At 45.6% G+C, this 18,623-nt stretch overlaps 1 protein-coding gene across 8 annotated transcripts in view; it reads right to left on the reverse strand.

Moving 5' to 3' along the window:
* adgrb1a (adhesion G protein-coupled receptor B1a) overlaps positions 1–18,623 on the reverse strand; it is a 104,514-nt gene that overhangs the window by 36,715 nt on the left and 49,176 nt on the right. For 5 of the 8 annotated variants that reach the window (XM_037452948.2, XM_037452943.2, XM_037452941.2 and 2 more), the window contains exons 3-15: positions 17,530–17,691; positions 16,821–16,925; positions 15,026–15,193; positions 14,519–14,683; positions 13,512–13,676; positions 13,022–13,186; positions 12,846–12,947; positions 12,655–12,761; positions 12,362–12,556; positions 11,905–11,973; positions 9,533–9,641; positions 7,803–7,946; positions 1,160–1,235 (exon numbers count right to left, since the gene is read on the reverse strand). In XM_037452948.2, the coding sequence (XP_037308845.2) occupies positions 1,160–1,235; positions 7,803–7,946; positions 9,533–9,641; positions 11,905–11,973; positions 12,362–12,556; positions 12,655–12,761; positions 12,846–12,947; positions 13,022–13,186; positions 13,512–13,676; positions 14,519–14,683; positions 15,026–15,193; positions 16,821–16,925; positions 17,530–17,691 (1,732 nt within the window). The remainder of the gene's footprint in view (positions 1–1,159; positions 1,236–7,802; positions 7,947–9,532; positions 9,642–11,904; positions 11,974–12,361; positions 12,557–12,654; positions 12,762–12,845; positions 12,948–13,021; positions 13,187–13,511; positions 13,677–14,518; positions 14,684–15,025; positions 15,194–16,820; positions 16,926–17,529; positions 17,692–18,623) is intronic. The other 3 variants (XM_037452942.2, XM_037452946.2, XM_037452947.2) reach the window with 3 other exon arrangements.

Genomic DNA, 18,623 nt, shown 5'->3' on the forward strand with positions numbered 1-18,623 from the left:
GTATGCATTGCAATTTTTGCTTTTTAGGTGCTATCAATCATGCGGGAGGAGACAATCGGGTAAAAAAGTGAATTGCTCCTGGAAGTCCCGACACCAAAAGCTTCCAGTCGGCCACGCTCCATTCTGCGGCTCCTCGCATCCTCACTGTATCCTCAGCATTCCAAAACACAATCGGTCAAATAAAATGTTTGTGTCATCTAGTCTCTCCTCACACTCATCTCCTTTTTGTCTTGAAAGGAGGGTGGACTCCAATGCAGAAAAAGGAGGAAAAGAAAAGCAACAGCCATCCAAGAGCCAATGGAGGACTGGTGAGGTCCCTCTTTCGGTTTCCAGAAGCACACGTTCAACTTTGCACAAGCACACACATGCACTCTGTTTTCAAAGAGACAAAGACTTTTTATGGAGATAAGAGATGCTTCTGTATCTGCATCAGTCCTTGAGTTCATGTCACTTATGGAACACGGCCAGGACCACAACCTTTAGCCAGAAATGGAATGCATTTTTATCCTTCCACAGGAAGTACACAAATAGTATGTCTCACATACAAAACTGAGGCACAGAAAAGTAAACTTTAGATAATCCCAACAAGAGTTCATTCCCAGACAAAGAATCTTCAGAGAGGAACAAAGCTTCAATAGCTTCAATAAGTGCACACAAATGTACTGTATGTTATTAGATAAGATGATATGTAATAATATATAGTAGCTTTTTTGGGTGACATCCCTTCACACCTGAATTCATTTAATTACAGCTGCAGGTCCATTCATTATTCTTATATGAAGTGAAAGGTCAATATTTTTAATGTAATAAAATAAGTAAAAAATGTTTATTAGTATAGTTTGTGTTATTTATATTTGTGGACTTCAAAGAGATGTTAATACAACTTAGACGTTAGACGTTGTTGTGTTGTTTTGGGCCTTTGCTTGAGCTAATTCGCTCTAACTTGACCTCAATGAATATTAATTGAATTCCCATGAACAGAGATGCAATGCAGTCCTCTGAAGTATTCCACGTTCCAGGCCTGAAGCAAAATGTTCCACCCATTTTCCGTCCCTGACTTCTATGCCTGATTACACCCCTCTATGTTCCACATACAGTAAAGAATTGTTGACGAGAACAGGGAAACAAAGCCTGGGTGACTCTCCGTGAGCAGTCTCACCTCTGAAGAGTCAGAATGCTGCCCAGGTTCCTGAACAGGACGATGCCGGTCACAAACGTCGAGGACTCATCTGCGTCTGTGGGGGGGCACAGAAAACACTGAGCAGTGAGGTCAAGGTCAAATGAAGACAGCAGGGCTTTAGAGGAGTGTTGGGAGAAACGGGATGTTGCTTGAGGGGTCCTACATAACCAGTGAGTGTGTGAGCAACACACACACACATACACACAATTACTCATAAGGAAGAAAAACAGCATGTTTCAGTTCACAACCATGTCCAACCAAAATGTCTCATTTGTGTTTGAGTGTTATAACTACTACTTTAAATTCTTCTAATATGGGCCAATTCAACTTCAACTAATCAATTAAGGACCTTGATGGCTGGGGCGCCCAATAGGTCGATCGGTAGATGATCTGCTAAGTTGAAAAGTAGCTCACAAGCTGGAAAAGTGTGGGACCCCTGGCTTGACATTATTGCATGCTGAAGCTTTCCCAATCATTTTGATACATTTAAAAAGGGGTGTTGGTGAGAAGGTCCTCGGTTCCACCCAGCACCTTTTCTTCTGCCAGTGTCTACATGGGTTCTCATCCTGTACATCTTTTCTTGTCAATTTTGGGAATGGAACCAGTATCAGAGGAAACAATTACAGAATGCAAATGCAGCAAATGGCAAAATACCACTTTTGAGTAAAGGACACAAAGAGCTTGACTTTAAAGGCCCACTGGTTTGAGGTGCGAGTAAGAAAGCTGAGATGAAAGTATCCTCATCAGGACAAGGGCGTTGGTCGAGCACATGGACTGGCCGAGTCTCCCATCAGATCCACGGCTGTGGTGGGGGACATTGAAAAAGTGTGCAGTGTGCTGGAGTTACGTGGATCTACTGCATTTAGTTAAATCTCCTACAAGTGCCCAACTTTTTTTCTCATGCCGATTTTTTGGTCTCCTCCACCCTTTGGAAAACCGCTTATTTTGCGGCCTCAGGGTGTGACATTCTGCCCGGTTCAGCTTCCCCGGCAGCAGTGAAGCAACACAGTGGTCCCACATCCAAAAAGGTCTATCAACTGCTGGACTACTTCAAGTCTGCAGAGAGCCTTTAGGACACGAGTCTCGCTGTTTTCTGGCTGCAGTGTAAAAGGCAAAGAAACCACGACTCCATCTGCCGAGTCATCTGAAGACATCCACCTTTCCTGCTCAGGCCGAGAGCACGCGAGCAGCCGGCAGAGGCTGCAGCTGCCGGGCAGCAGCTGAGCTCACATGGGCTTCAGGGGGGAAGATGTGTGTGAGTGTGTGGGGACGATGGAGGATTACACGCTTTGGCTGGCTGATCCAACATACTCAGCCAGATTGTCCATGCCCAACAGGAGCAAGGCAGTAGGGACTTCAACCAGCCGGTCCATGCGTCACATGTCTGTGTGAGCCAAATCTCTGTGATGATTCTCTGCGCGTGTGAGCGTGCACACGCGCCTTCTTCACCTAATCCTGCACAGTTTTGGTACATTTAGCATTATCATATGAAAAAAAAGCAAAAGCAATATCAATATTTAAATATTAAATGTTAAATATACATTTAAATGTTATATATAAATTAGGGCTGTCAAATGATTAAAAATTTTAATCAAATTAATCAGAATTTTCAGTGGATTAATCAGGATTAATCACTATTTGCAATTACACCTGAATCCTAACCATTTTTTCTTTCTGAAATGCATACCAAAGATAAATAACAGGACACAGATACATAATTATCATTATTATTATCATCGTTATTATTTTTTACATAAATACATGTTATTGATATTTGACTTGGTTTAATTCACTCCAGAAAATAATCAAATCAATGTTATTTGATAAGTTACAGACTGATTTCCCTGCATGGCTCTAGAAGGGTCTCGAGCCTCTACGGTTTATCCCACTCTGCTGCGGTCGGCAAAACGAGTTTGTGCTCCTGATGGTCCAGGGCTGCGATGACCAGACATGTCAACCCTCCCGATATTTCCGGGAGACTACCGAATTTCAAAGCCCCTACCGAAAATCTCCCGGACCGACCTTTCTCCCGAATTTCTCCCGATTTCCACGGGACAATAATAAAAGTTACACCTTGAAGTCGAGCGGCAATTAGAACGGAAAAAGATGAGACTGGCGCTGCAAGGAAAACCGCTAGCACCCCCCCTGATCGCCAGCACCCAGCCACGTTCACCGCCAGCACCCCCCCCCTCCCGGTCCTTTTGAATTGGCAAGTGTGGCGATGACGGCCTCTTTATTTCTGCTCACGCGCTTGACCATTCGAATTCCAACGTGTTGGAACATTTTGCTATTGTGTTGGTCAAATGATCTGAGGTTGATTTGGTTAATGGCCTGCGAACATTCAGCATGTACTGGCGCAAACGACTTGCTGAACCTGACGGCCTGACATATGCCTGCAGGTGGCAGTAATGTGTTGTATAGGATGAAGTGCATTCCCTAGAGGAAGAGGTACTTTCCTGACCTGAATAATTTGTCACACTGCGCATGTGTGAAATGTGTTTAAAAAAATTACATAATTAACAACAAACAACTAATTAACGTCGTTAACGCGCTGTTTTTGACAGCCCTAATATAAATGTTAAATGTAAATGTTAAATCTCTAAATCGCGATGGTCCGGTCGACAGGGGTGGGGAACGGCCAGAGTGCACGGAAGCGGATCGCGCAACCCTCGTCTACGGGACGATCCGCAATTGTGCCCCTAGCCCCGTGGAACGGACCATTGCCGAACATTTATAAATAACATTTACATTTAACCTTTAAATTTACATTTAACATTTACATTCAGATTAAATATTTATACTATTTAACAACTTTGTGTTACTGCCAAACATTATCCTTGGAAAAGTTATTGCATGTTTTCACATGAATTTCTCTCTAAATGAAAAAGTAACATATGAATATTGAATGAATATTCTCCATTAACACGCAGTAACACGCGTGCAGAGACTGTGGTAAACATCATGCAAGTTTAACTTGCTTTCTGTCACCCTGTCAGCTGTTATCTGGACCATGAGCGTTTGTGGTATCTTAATGGAGGCTTTAACCTAAAACACAATGTGCAGGCCAAGAGAAAAGTTTCATTCAGTTCACTTTGTCTTTGAATATGACTCACGTGAATGAACGTATTGCATTGGCCTCCTGTTTAAAGAGGAGCCTTCTCTCCTCAGTGTGAGTGGCTCCTCGTCTTAGTGCACGTAGACTATTCTACTGATGGACAGGTTGATTAGCCCAATCAAAGGCAGATGATGTCATTTAAATCCCTCTATGTAAGAGAAATGTCTAGCTGACTTCCCACCAGGACTTTGAATATAAATCACGTTGCATTTAACATATTTAGCTGAACCCAGTTCACTGAATTTAATGAAGCGTGTTGTTGTTGCATGTTTTCACACTGCAAAGAGGAGGCAAATCATACTTAACCTGGGTCACTGTTTCATTCAACTTTCAGAAGCATCAGACAAAACAAATTTATCTCCCATCTCTTGCAGCCCACTTGTTCAGGTTTTTATTCTGAGACAAAATGTGTGCTTCCTAACTTCTAACTAACAATCAATCAGTTTAAACAAGTCATCAGGGTGACGTTTTGCTCCATGTGAGCGGCTCCAAGCTGTGTGCATAAAGAGGGCTGCTGGTGGGACATTACCCCTGGGGAGACACATCTCCCAGCTGGGGAGAGGAGGGGGGGGGTTGCCTCTAATTGCTCCAGATTGGCTCCTGTTGACTCCTGATTAGGAGTGACGGCCTCGTTGGCACGCTAGCTGCACATGGCGGCCTGTGATGGTCAAATAACTGCGCTACTGGGGACGGTGCACCTGCCGTGCAGTTTGGAGATGTTCACCTCACGTGACCAACACCGATATCGGATTCATCAGCTTCAGCTGTTACAGTCTATGTAGACTTACAGGTGCTCAAAATGAAATGGGAACCATTTCTATTGCTTGCGGCTAAGCGTAACATTGAGCTAATTGTGATAACCTGAGGTCGGATGCTATTTCCATATACAGGAGAGAACAGTGGGGCACCCCACGTGTACTAACAGGCACCCAGAGCCCGCGCAGATACGATAAAGCAAGAACACTTTTTTAATGAAAACATTAGTGCGACAAGACGGAAGAACCCGGTGAGTATGGAATGCCGCTTTATTCAAAATTAAATAAATGAATAAATACATAAATAAATGAAATATGCATTTGAAATACATTGTGAAATAAATAAATGAGGCAATAAATACATAAATATTAAATAAATGTAATAATTTCATTTTACTTCAAGTACACTTTTTTTATTTCATAATGGCACTTTTATTTGATAATGTCACTTTATTTCATTTCACGTTCTTATATGCAAATCAGGGGGCGTGGCTATCTCTCACATTCAGAACAGACAACAGAGCCGTGTGCAAAAACAGGCTGGCTAAGGGACGTGAGAGTGTGGACATAATGGAAGACATCGGTGGGCTCCGAGATAGCATGCTAGCATTAGCAGATCAAATCTATCAACATGGGTTATCTGCAGATACTATTTTGACACATATTGAGGGGTTTTTGGAAATACTAGGGCTTGCGGTTCCCACTTCGGCAGCTCTAGGTGGTGTTTGGTTGTAGGTGATAGTGGTGGTGGTGGTTTCCATCCCATCGAGGCGGTTGGCAGCCGCTCTCAATAAGTCTGAGATACTTTTCTCAGACATTGTAATGAATGAACCAGTACCTTATCTGCTACTACAACCATAGACAGTAGCTATATAAGAAGGCTACAACTAACCTAGCCTATTTCTAACTCTTTCACTGCCAGCCTTTTTTTGCACACGGCTCTGTTGTCTGTTCTGAATGTGAGAGATAGCCACGCCCCCTGATTTGCATATAAGAACGTGAAATGAAATAAAGTGGCATTATGAAATAAAGTGGCATTATAAAATAAAAGTGCTATTATGAAATAAAATAATGTGTACTTATGAAATAAAAGTACCATGAAATTATAAAATGTATTTAATATTTATGTATTTATTTATTTATTTATGTATTTATTCATTTATTTAATTTTGAATAAAGCGGCATTACATAGTTGAGGGCGGGTGGGGTTTAACCGGTGGTACGGTCGGACAGGTGACCTGCTAACTGGCCACTTTCAGCCAAATGCGTCTGTTGTTGCTGTAGCGTTTGAAAACAGATAAAGCAGATGTAGCTGTCCCTGTTCCTTTGAAATACAGTTTGTCTTTGAGCCGGTGTTGTCCCAACATGTGTCACATAGAAAAAAATACCTCGTATTTAACCAGAGTCACTCTAAGCATCTTCATTCTTTTGCATTACTGTGTCTATAGACCATTAACTGGAAACTAGCTACACATTGAGGAACCTAGTGGGAAATGTGTCTGTTAAACTCTCTCACAGGATGTCACCAACGATGCCGTTGAAGAAGACCATTCTAAACATGGAAATGCTGCACAGAAAGACCTCCCTCACCACAGACCATGTGGTCATGGTCATTTAGAAAGAATGGCTTCCTGATTAATGCAAACATGTGGCAAAGGCTGCTCTCTGCTCATGGGCTTCATCTAGGGAACTAATTGTAACATTTAGGCGTTTGTGCCCAACAGCTGTGATAAGAAGGCGGAGCCTGAAAGTAAAGCTCTTGATTTGACCTTCAATCTACACTCATCTTCTCACCTTTAGCCACCAGCTTGCAGGAGGGATTGAAATGCTGCTTTGGAAAGGAGTGGCTGAAATGATCCTGAGAGAATTGTCATGCACCCCGTCCCTTTGGAGCGGGCGTGGCCTGTCCACATGGGAGGAGACCCTAAGGCAGACACCGGCCTGGGCTGCCCAGGAGCAGCTGGTGGAATGTATTTAAATGGACACTTTTTCTGAGTGCTGAGGGTCAACCGTCACCTTATAACGGGTTGTCCTGTGACTATAGGCGTTTGTTCAGCTGGAATTATGAATACGGCTGAAAGGATAAGCTATTTCCAAGGACTCCCCAGCGTTCTGCTGAGCTTCATTTAAATGAGCTCTTGAGGATGAGCTAAGCACAATGGTTTCCAGAATGTGATGACAAAAGCAATCCTACATATTCATTACGACGACACAAAATGGAAGTGAGGCCTAAATCCTCACACCTGAAGCAACATTCCTCCTTGGTGCGTGTCTGCTGTAGGAGCCCTGAGTTTTATCAACAGAAGTATATAAATGCTCCCTTTTGCAATTCAGCGCCTGCACATTAATAAGGCAGATGGACATTGCATTAACAATTTATGAAACAAATTGTGGCTCGTTGCACAGCTGCTGAACACCAGGGATAAAAAGTGATGGTTTTCTCCTACGTGTTTTATTCTCTACATTATATGCAGCAACTCCTGTGCGCTATTTCTGCTCTTTTCTGTTGACTGCTCCCTTCCAAACCTCCACACACACACACACACACACACACATTCAAGTGCACACACTCCAGAAGGTTGGCGGGCCGGCTGTGATCAGTATGCTATCAAAAGACACAATTCATAAATAATCCAGGGGACTCATTATTTTTGTCGGTTGTTACATGGATGTCAACAGGCTCAGCTGTTGTCCCTCTCGCGTGGGTTGTGTCTCAGTGGGAGGGACATGTGAGACGTGTCACAGCTCTTACCTGGCTTGCCAGTTGCCAGGATGTTCTTGGGGATGGTGACTCTGTCCTCCGAGCTGCGGGCCCAGTCCACCATGCCCCTCCAGCCCTTCATGGGGAAGCTGATGTCTGCGTGCCCCACCACCGGACGCTTGTGCACGCTCAAAACTGGAACATAGAAAGACAAAGCACCCACTTTACCTTCCCTCCAACGGCCCTGCAAATGCATTCCCTCAGGCAGCATCTTGCTACGCTTCATCAGGCAGCAGTAAGCCTTCTGCCAAAATCAGATAGACATTTCACAAGATATGCGTGTTTGTGTCTGGCTGGAAACATGTGTCCGCCGACCCGTCCTGTGCACAGCGTCCTGTAAGAGGCTGTGTGGTGGTGGAGTTAAAAGACTAAATGTAAGCACAGAACTGGGATAATCACGCACTTAAAACTGTATTTTTACTCTTTACTCTCAGAAAATAAACAGGACCGTCAGTCTATAATATATAGTCTACGCTCCCTTATCTATATTGTGCATAATTGATACTTTCCCTTCAAATAGTATAAAGCAGCTGCTACCATTGCGGCTGGAGCTGTGGGGGACCATGGAGATCGGGGGTCCCAGGACAGTTGCCCTGTCACTAGCTTGGTATTCCAGCCTTAAATGTCAGATATGTCAGTGGTTTTAATATTCAGAGATGTTTCTGTTTGGGTGAATAGCACGTGAGCTGACAAAGACGACGATGGAACAGGTGTGTTGATGAGAAAAGAGAACAAACAATATATTTAGTTAAAAGTGAAATGGTTAAATATGTTCAAATAACTATTGAGTGTGAGGGGGTTTGAGTTGGATGAAATTACTCGGACTACTTTGATAAGTCTGGAAGAAGAAGATGGCAGATGAAGCTTGTATTGGAGGAGTGGGAGAGAGCCAGGTGGCAGCGCTTTAAACAGGACCTCTCCTCTGGCCCCAGTCCCCACATCCTCTGCCTTGACTAAAGTCGAGCTGTGCGTCGCTTTCATCTGGAGGTCACAGGATCAGCAGAGTCAATGCCTTCCTTCCACCGCAGAGAAGGTCTAAAGCTTTTAAAGATCAGGTGCTGCGTGTGGATTTGCTGCCAATATTCACTGTGGCTTGGTGTCTCGGAGCGAACACAGAAATGGAACGCCTTAGAGGTTGTGTAGTAAATGGGTTGAATTGGTAGCTAAGGATGTTGAGAAAAAGCCAACCAGAGACAGGACCCCAAGTAGGACCCAGTCTGACCAGACTTTCGGTCCGGGCTGACGGGGAGGGGCCGTGGGGGTGCGCGCTAACGGTGCCATGCACACACTGGACGGGCAGCCAGACGCCCCGGCGGGCCGGATTTGGCCACTTGAGTTTGACACATGTGCAGTACATAAAGACCAGCTTCAGGTTTACCAAGCATCTTAAAGGTCAAATAACATATATTGGTCAAACCAGGAGCTTTCAGCAGTCCTGAACCTAGAGTTGAATTGGTTAACATGTCGAAAGAGTTTGGTTGAATGTTATTATGAACAACTTTGCCATTTCTATGAATTAGTAAAATGTTCTCTTTCTTATCAGCAAACACATGCAAACAAGGCGATAGTAGGAATGAGGACATAGGGGCCCCGCTGGATGAGAGTCACTGTCTCTTCTCTTTATGCTATTGGAGACATTCATCTTCAGAGAAATACAAAGCTGTGATAAGATGGATGAGCATAGATAGCTGTGGAGATCCGTGGATGGAGATAGGGCTGACCTAGGTTATCGGTGACTTCATACATGTCCTGAAAGTCTTTCATCCTCAGGCCAATGACATCCACAAAGTCCTCCAACAGACGGAACAGCTCTTTGATGTTCGGCCCCAGCTGAGAAAAACAGAGACATGAAAGTAGAATGAGCAAAACGGATTATGGATTTCAGGTGAATATACACACACACACACACACACACACTGCAATACCAGTCTAGTGGTTGTGCACAGCTACTGTATGATCAACATTGATATTTAATTTAGTGCGTAACTCTGCATTTGGATGCCGCCTATAAGAAATGAACTCTTTTTTGAGACAACAATAGGTTGCCAAATTTGTTGTGAGTCACATACAGAATATATAAAATATATGTACAATATACAACACCTATAACATCTGCATTTTACCAGTTTAACCAGTCCAAAATAGCCTCACTTCAAATATTATAAATATAGTAAACATGATATAAAGATTTCATGTAAAAGTGCAAGTCTGTTAGTATGAAGTAAAAAACAGAAAATGGTCGAATGGCTAAATTGAGTGAATGTCTGTGGTTTAAACTCTGATATGTAACGTTCAGGGATGCTGAAGGGTTAATCGAGTTAGTATGAACCAAATATTTAGCAGGCATTTCAATACAGCTCAACTGAAACAGTACATGGACACTAAATGATGAGCACAGTTACTTTAGTACAGCTTCTGATGGTTGAAAACAGACTGGACTACAGATGTCACAAGAACAGATTTGAAGCGCTCTTTTTGTATTCTTACAACTTGGCAGGAACTGGGATCAGCGCTCCTCGTCCCAATAAGGAACCGGGATCAGGGCCCCTCGTCCCAATAAGGAACCGAGATCAGCGCTCCTCGTCCCATTAAAGAACCGAGATCAGCGCTCCTCGTCCCAATAAGGAACCGAGATCAGCCGCTCCTCGTCCCATTAAGGAACCGGGATCAGGGCCCCTCGTCCCAATAAGGAACCGAGATCAGCCGCTCCTCGTCCCATTAAGGAACCGGGATCAGGGCGCCTCGTCCCATTAAGGAACCGGGATCAGGGCCCCTCGTCCCATTAAGGAACCGGGATCAGGGCCCCTCGTCCCAATAAGGAACCGAGATCAGCGCTCCTCGTCCCAATAAGGAACCGAGATCAGCCGCTCCTCGTCCCATTAAGGAATCGGGATAAGGGCTCCTCGTCATAATAAGGAACCGGGATAAGGGCTCCTCGTCCCAATAAGGAACCGGGATCAGGTCTCCTCGTACCATTAAGGAACCGGGATAAGGGCTCCTCGTCCCATTAAGGAACCAGGATCAGGGCCCCTCGTCCCAATAAGGAACCGAGATCAGCGCTCCTCGTCCAATTAAGGAACCGGGATCAGGGCTCCACGTCAAAATGGTCTCCACAGGGAACCAAAAATCATTTCAAACAAGGAGAGATCAAGCTAACATCAGTCGTGCATGGAGTGACATCTATCCATTGAACGCTTCATTCCAATGGCACAGATGTACAGATGAAGGAGTGCATGCTGAGGCATTTGGGATTCATAGGAACTGTGCATCACTAGTTGAGGATATCACTGCGCTTGTATTGATTACTACATTCATGATACTGTCTCATCTGATAAAGACGAATAAAAAACAGGTTTTATTTACTGTTAAAGCGTTCATCTTGTGTGTTTGTGGATCACTGAATGTGTGTCCTGACCTCCAGGCGCCCACTGCTGGTCTTATTTTCATTTAGTCGTTTATAATAGTAATTATAATAGAATATAGTAGTCAAGTTGCAATCAAACACACAATGATAAAGTGACGCATTTTCCATTGGTTAGTTTTCACAAAGCGTGATGACCTCCGACGTTTCGTACCACCTGGGGTCTCGGGCTTCGAGGGGGGGGCTCGTCCCCAGGAATAACTCGACATTCTTCTTTTAGCTGGTGGCTCTTCTGACATCAAGTATTGTTTTAGTTTTGCATTCAGAAGTAAGGAAGGACGGTAAAGCGGGGCTGTGGTGACCCCCGTCATATAATGCTGTCACAGTGGAGGAGCTTCTCCTTGTACACACAGCGTGTGTCCCCCCCCCCCCCCCCAGGTTGGCTTGTTTGCAGAGAGAAGCGCGGGCCGCTGGACAGCTGAAGACGAGTGCGGCAGATGGACGAGTGGGCGTGCACTGGCTTGCTCGTTAGCAAGAGATATTTCGGTTCTTCAGCAGCCCCACCTCCCCCCCCCCCCCCCCCCGTACCTCTGTCAGCCTGGAGAGGTACAGGGGGCTGTTGGTCCACCTGTGTCTTTGTCATTCTGTCATTATTACTGCTATGTAATTACAGACGAGGTGACCATGTGAATCCGGTTTTCTGTAGAAAGAGCCAGAAGGGGCCGTACTAACCAGTTGTGCTTCCTCCCATCTCTCCCTGTTCTCCTCCATCAACAGATTGCTGACTGACTGCACAAAGTTCTGAAAAACAAAGAGAAGGTGAAGGTGGTTACAGGATGAAGCGCTCCATTGTTTGCGTGTGTGTCAAAGCCTGGTATATTTTATTCCACTGAGCCGTAGAGCTCCATTAAACTGTGAAAATATGACAGGTTTTATAAGTAATATATCTGCCAATCATTCAGTGTTTCAGTTAGTTCCTGGAAAGGTGGGAGGAGTCAGGCCCCTTTTCTCACCTCGTGATGAGATTTCCAAATCCCTGACGATTTCATTTTAAATAACATCACGTCAAAGAAATGAGCATGTGACATGCGGGCAGAGGGGGGACTTTGAGTCAACCCAATTGTAGCCTCTTTCCACCCCAAACTGCATTGCAGCATCAGACGACCAATAAAGCAATGTAGCCCTTCACCCTCATGTCTGCACTGCTGGGACTGTAGTAGGCCCTCCTGAAGATCTCCGTCATGTTCTTCAGCACGTCCACAATGGCCAGGAGGTCCCCGCTGTAGCTGGTCCCGTCGCTGGACGTCACCTTCAGCTTGTTCATCACGTCTGAGACGCCATCTCCCACGAGGCCCCGCTGGGCTTTGGACAGGTGCTCCCGGGTCTAGTGGGCGGAAGGGTCATCCAAATAGTTTTAAATACTGAAACATCTATGGAATAAAAAATGTTTTTGTGAAACCAAAAAAAATCTCGATTGCTCACCGAAGTTTGTATACTCCGATAGTCGTTGGAGACGCACTTCATGTAGGTGGGATTCTCCCAGTAGGCAAGGCCCTCTTCATCCAGGGTGCAGCGGCGCAGAATGAGCCCTGTGGGAGCACATATGGGATCCATATCACCAAAGGGGGTGTAATCCTAAAGCCTGTGTCACAGGCACTGGGGTGGGAGCTCACCCACGGCGTTGGGAGGACAGCGCACGGCCGCTGTGTCGCCCGCTGGAGTCATCTTCCACACCACATTGGAGAAGTTGTCCTCGCTGCATATTTCATGAGGTTCTGTTGGCAGAGGGAGAGTAAATCCAACGTGTAATCATGTACAATTCGTCACGGTCTTCCTCCCATCCACTCACCTGGGCATCTCTTTTCATTACAGCTGCGGACCTCGTCTCGCTCTCCGGGACAGGCCTGGCCTCCAAAAAAGGGCCCATAACAAATCCTGTTCCTCTGCTGGCTCCCCCCTCCGCAGGTTTTAGAGCAGCCAGACCACAGGGACCACGGCTGCCACTTGCCCTCCACTGACACAGTGCATACAGGGATGGAGGGTTAGATAGGACCAGTGGTACATGCCGATCAGATCGCTCCTATCTGGTAAATACCAATGAAGAACCATGGATTTACAACGGGACTAAATTCAAAGAGTGAAAAGAGCAACCTTCCTGTCCATTTTAAATATCTTGAAGAGGTCAACCAGATCGGTTGCCTAAATATCACCCTGCTTTGTTCTATGCATTTGTACAAGTATTTTGTGACAAACCAACTCCCCCAATTCCCACATCCCCCTGAACTCCATTCTAAAAGATGGAAGTTAGTTTGTGTAGGATTAAATAGAGTCTTTCATACCGGGACACTCCCCCAGGAAGCAGTCAACCGTCTCCAGCCATTCTCCCCTGCACTCGGAGCCTCCGTACGAGGGGCCGTTACACTCTCTGGTCCTCTGCGTGGTCCCGTTGGAGCAGGAGGCGGAGCAGGAGCTCCAGCTGGACCACTCATTCCATACTCCATCCACTGAGAAGGGTCATGGTCACCGACGAAAGGCAAGCAGAATAGACACAACACGTGTTTAGCTACTGAGACATATATAATCGTCTTGCATCCTTTATAAAATAGAAAAATCTCAGCGTTTTGTTGAGGAGGACTTGAGGATTATGGAGGAAATGATGTACCTTCTTAAAGGCATCCCTGGTGTACAAATAAAACAAAGGTCTGAGACTATGGAAGAGTGATGGACAGGTGTTGTGCGCTCTGTTGTATGTGTCCTCCACTTTGAACTTTGAGTGTATTTTCACAGTTTTTCAGTGTTTGGTTGTATTAAGCTCAACCGTCTTGTGTCACTTGTGGTTTGAACAAAAATCATGTCTCCTATGCAGTATATGTCTGAATTGATGGATATACTCTGGTGACTGCTGTAGGGGTCAGATCTCTGAATCATTTCTGTCACAGGAATTGAATGTCTTGTACATCTGCTACGTTGTTCATTCTGTACACATGACATCCATTGTAGTCTGTCCATCCTGATAGAGGGATCCTCTTTTGATGTTCTCAAGGTTTTTCATTTTTTTCCTGTGTCCATTTGAGGGATTCAGGACAGAGGATGTGGCATGTATACAGACTGTAAAGCCCTCTGAGGCAAATTTGTCATTTGCGATTTTGAGGTATACAAAATAAAATGAATAGATCGTCAGAACATAATATCCTGCATATAAAACTCCCAGTTATTCATTTCGGAATAAGACCCTCATAAACATGGGGAGAATCATGTTATTTGCTGGCACCCAGAAACTAAAAGCTTTTGTAAGTTTCACCCTTTCGACTGCTTATTTTTTTAATGTAATGAACGTGTTCCTTACCTGGACACACAGCTATGTTGCAGAATTTGGTCTGTTGCGCTGGGCCATCGCAGGGATCTCCCCCAAACTGTGGGGGAGCACAGGTTCTTGTTCGGGCCCTGAAACCTCGGCCACAAGTCGAAGAACACAAACTCCATGGCGACCACTCGTCCCAAGCGCCGTGCACTGCAATCAGAGCAGCTAGGGTATGATTTAAAGATGGACAGCTAGCGCCATCAATACAACAGAATATTACCAGAGAAGCCAACTGTCAATAACTTTGCTGTTTAGCTTTACTGGGCTCATTTATGTTCCTTCTAAGTTGAGGAGTCCCCCTGCCTGTCTGCATGTAGGAGCCTGAGAGCACCATGGCATCTCTCTTATGGCACTGGGAGGAATAGCAGGCAAAAGGGAGGGTGGAAACCAGCTAAGGGCAGCCAGGTGGGTCTTATATGGGTGAGGGAGGGTCCAGGAGAGGGCTGGGCGAGCGCAGGGAGTTGGCGGTGGGAGGGGGGGGGCGGGGCTTACCTGGACAAACGGCAGAGTTGTTGCAAGGTCTCTGCTCGCGCAGTGGCCCACTACACTGGGTGCTGTAGGAGAAGGACACACAGAAACGAGTGCGACTCTGCCAGCCCTCCCCACACGTGGCAGAACACACACTCCACGCTGACCACTCCTCACCTGAAGCTGAGTCTACTGAGGGGGGCGGGGTGGGTAAAGGACAGGAAGGTAGGAGGGAGAAAGAAGAGGGAGAAGGGAAAAGGAGAGGGCCATAACTAATTATCATGCAGGATGCAGCCTCTGTGGCCAAAAGAGGAAGGGGCGTGGTGTGATAAAGGGTGGATCCTAGCCGTGATTAGCACATTTTAGGGGCCGTCTCCTCTCATATATCCAATCAGGTGGAAGAGGTTGTCCCATTCCACAGGCTTGTCCAAGAGTGGCAGGCGCCGCGCCCATTACTGGTGCTCCTTGATGGGCCTCAGTATTCCAAAACACAGCTCACATAAAATGACAATGACAGGATTTTGACTACCCAACTTTCAAAAAGGGAGGCGGCCCCTGAAACAGACCCCAGCTTCTGTTCAGCTTGTCCTCCTTGGTCTGTATGGGGCTCTGATGTCATATCCCTTGCATTCACTTCCAGGAGAAGTCATGCCACTGGCTTAGGATATATCAGTGATCTCATTAAGGGCCATGACTGCCGATTTGATGGGTCACCTGACCCGTAACAAGGAAAAATTGGGCAGTCAAAGCCGGAGGGAAGCAGGGAGAAGAGGACTAAACAGGAGATGGGGAATCAATTAGCAAATTAAAGTGATGCTCCACTCAAAAACTCTCTCTTATGATCAGATCTCAGCAGCCAGTAGGCCTGAAAGGTTGGTGGTGTGTTGTCAGCCAAGATGCATGTCACAATGAAGGTGGACAAATCCCCAAATATCCGGCTACTCTAGCAACGTGATCACAGCTTGCTGAATGCTAACTCAGATCCTTGCCCATCACACGCCTCGTCCCTGTGTCAGACTCACACAGCCACCGTATACAACAATACATCAACAGTTTGGGCAGTGAGCAGATTTGAGTTAATTATTAAGTTCGACACCACTTGTCGGTGCATTAAGTACCAAACTGGGTCTTAAATTTACACCTATGTCCTGTATATATGGTTGAAATGCACTCATTGTAAGTCGCTTTGGATAAAAGCTAAATGCCAAGTAATGTGATATATTCACTGCATTGCTGGCTGACACCAGTTGCAAAGGTCTTTTGTGCAGCAGTTTAACCAACCTAAAGGGATTTGTGAAAACCAGAATAAGGATGAAACCTTGAACTGGAAGAAGGCTGCAGACTTTTGGGAGCAAATCATTTTCTGTGAAAGAAAACCTTCACTCAATATTTAAGATAACAGTTTTTTGTACAACGTCCTCCGAATCCTTGCTCTTTCTTTACCACAGAGACATAGAAGAGGAACCGTTGGAGAGGAATAGAAGAGACCAGCTTACGTCTTTCAGCCTTCAGAGGAGTTACTGCTGCTTTCAGGTGGAGTATCACTTTAACAGAGAGGGAGGACTCCATTTGTCTTATTGTTTTACAGACAGGGCACAGTGGCCTGGTATGATCTCATAGACAAAATACAACTTCAGTCAGGGTCCATGTTGGAATTAGTCCGTTGTGGACGAGGACACTACTTTGAGAGATTTTGTGTGCATGAAAAAAAAGGAATGATTGCGACTGTGATGTTTTCTGTAGTTGTGAGTGTAGTAGTGGTCACCCAAGCTGCCACAGTGACTGATGCATGGGCTCCCTCTGCGTCCCGTTGTCTTACCTGTCTGAGGGCTCTGCTGTCCACTGCGGGGCTTGTCTACGTCGTCACGCTTGCGGCTGTCCACTGAGCGAAGCGATTGGCTGCGGGAGAGATGGCGACCTTTGCCTAAAGGGGGTGAGGCAAGGCCGGGGGGAGGAGGGTCGGGGGGTTAGCAACCAGAGGTCCTTCATGAATGGCTCATGTTTGGGACACAACCGTGACGCGATTGGTCACCCAGAACAGCATCAGCCAAACTTGGGACTTTTGTAGCGCCGTCTGTGTTAATGTGCTGTGGACGTGTTGTATAGTGGTGTTTTATTGGATGTGGATCATGCCTTCTGACGGCATGAAGAAGAACACAAACACATCGGCCGAGATGACAGTCTACTGTTTGAGTTGTTTGTCGGACAGAAAAAGTCTGCTTGGTAAACAAATGAAGAAAACTGAGCGGGAGAAGGAGTCAGCATCTAGGTCAATAACTTCTACATTATATTGCCTAGTGGCTCATTTCCTGTGTCCTTTTTATTATTATGTCTCATCGATCAAAGTCCCCTTCCAACATGCACTCCTTAAGTCAAAACACTGACTTATAGAGGATGGATACACAAGCAGATGAAAAACGTGAAAAAAAAACTATTTGAAAACAAATGCTGCTCATATAAAACCGCGTCCAGACATGGACGTGTAGACAAGACAATGCAGGTCAACACTCGGAGACGGAGGAGCTCACCGGTGTTGCAGGGCTGGGAGTTGCAGGGCCGACCCTCCTCCAACACCCCCTCACACTGGTATGACTCCTCCGCAGGCGACTGGCATGTCCGGGTGCGGGTTTGAATCCCACCTCCGCACTGGCTGCTGCACTCTGCCCACTGACCCCACACACTCCAGCCCCCTGGAGACAAACACAAAGAGGAAGCAGCCATTTAGGAGGCCCATCACAGAGAGTCTCAGCAGGTCACATGGGTTCAGAAATACAGTTGCAATCATATCATCGTTTCACCTGGAACATCTTGGTTCACAAAACAATTGGCCATTGGTTGGAAGACTTCTGAAGCCTCAAGTTTGACATTTTGGCCGTCCCCATCTTTATAAGCCAGAGTGACCAAAAAAAGTGACACGAGACAATGTTTGTGGGTCACTAAAAATTAAAACACACTGAAAGGGTTAAGGTTCAAAGAGGAAAAACTCCAAGGGGGGTGAACGGAAAAGTAGGGACCTGTCAATCACAAAGTACCTCATGTTTACAATGGCTTAATAAGCTTTAAGTATTTTCCCATAGGCTTCTACACAACCACAGGAGTCGCTCCTGTTAGATGGAATGCATGTCGGATTTGGGTTCACATCACGAAGATCGTTCAGAGCGAATAGAAATTCAGCAGATTATTATGGAATGTAGATGTTGAAACCTATTTATTTGCAGTGCGTTTTAGAGTTGTATGCAGAAAATGAAGCAGAGGGGTGAAGAATGCCTTTGTGACTTCCTGTGTGCTGACATAAAGAGCAGGTGGAGACCGCTCTTAATGGCTCTCTCTCTCTCATGAATGTTTAATGAAAATACAGAGGCCTTTTTGCCCCCACGCATGTTGGCCGACATCCACACACACACACACTCGTTCTTAATTACTCACAAGTCCTTTTAATTTGGGGTTGAGGGGCGAGGGGGATGAAGAGTCAGACATGCAACACGCTCAAGAGCTGTGTGAAAGGTCTCTATGTAACTGGAGTGAATTAAACTAGAGATTCTTTCTGGACACAAATTCCCAGTACGTGAATCATTTGTTTTTTCTCGGAAAATGTTGAGTTGAGATGAGAATGGAGCAACAC

This window comes from Pungitius pungitius, chromosome 11 (assembly GCF_949316345.1).
Source record: "Pungitius pungitius chromosome 11, fPunPun2.1, whole genome shotgun sequence".
In the NCBI taxonomy this organism is placed as follows: Eukaryota; Metazoa; Chordata; class Actinopteri; order Perciformes; family Gasterosteidae; genus Pungitius; species Pungitius pungitius.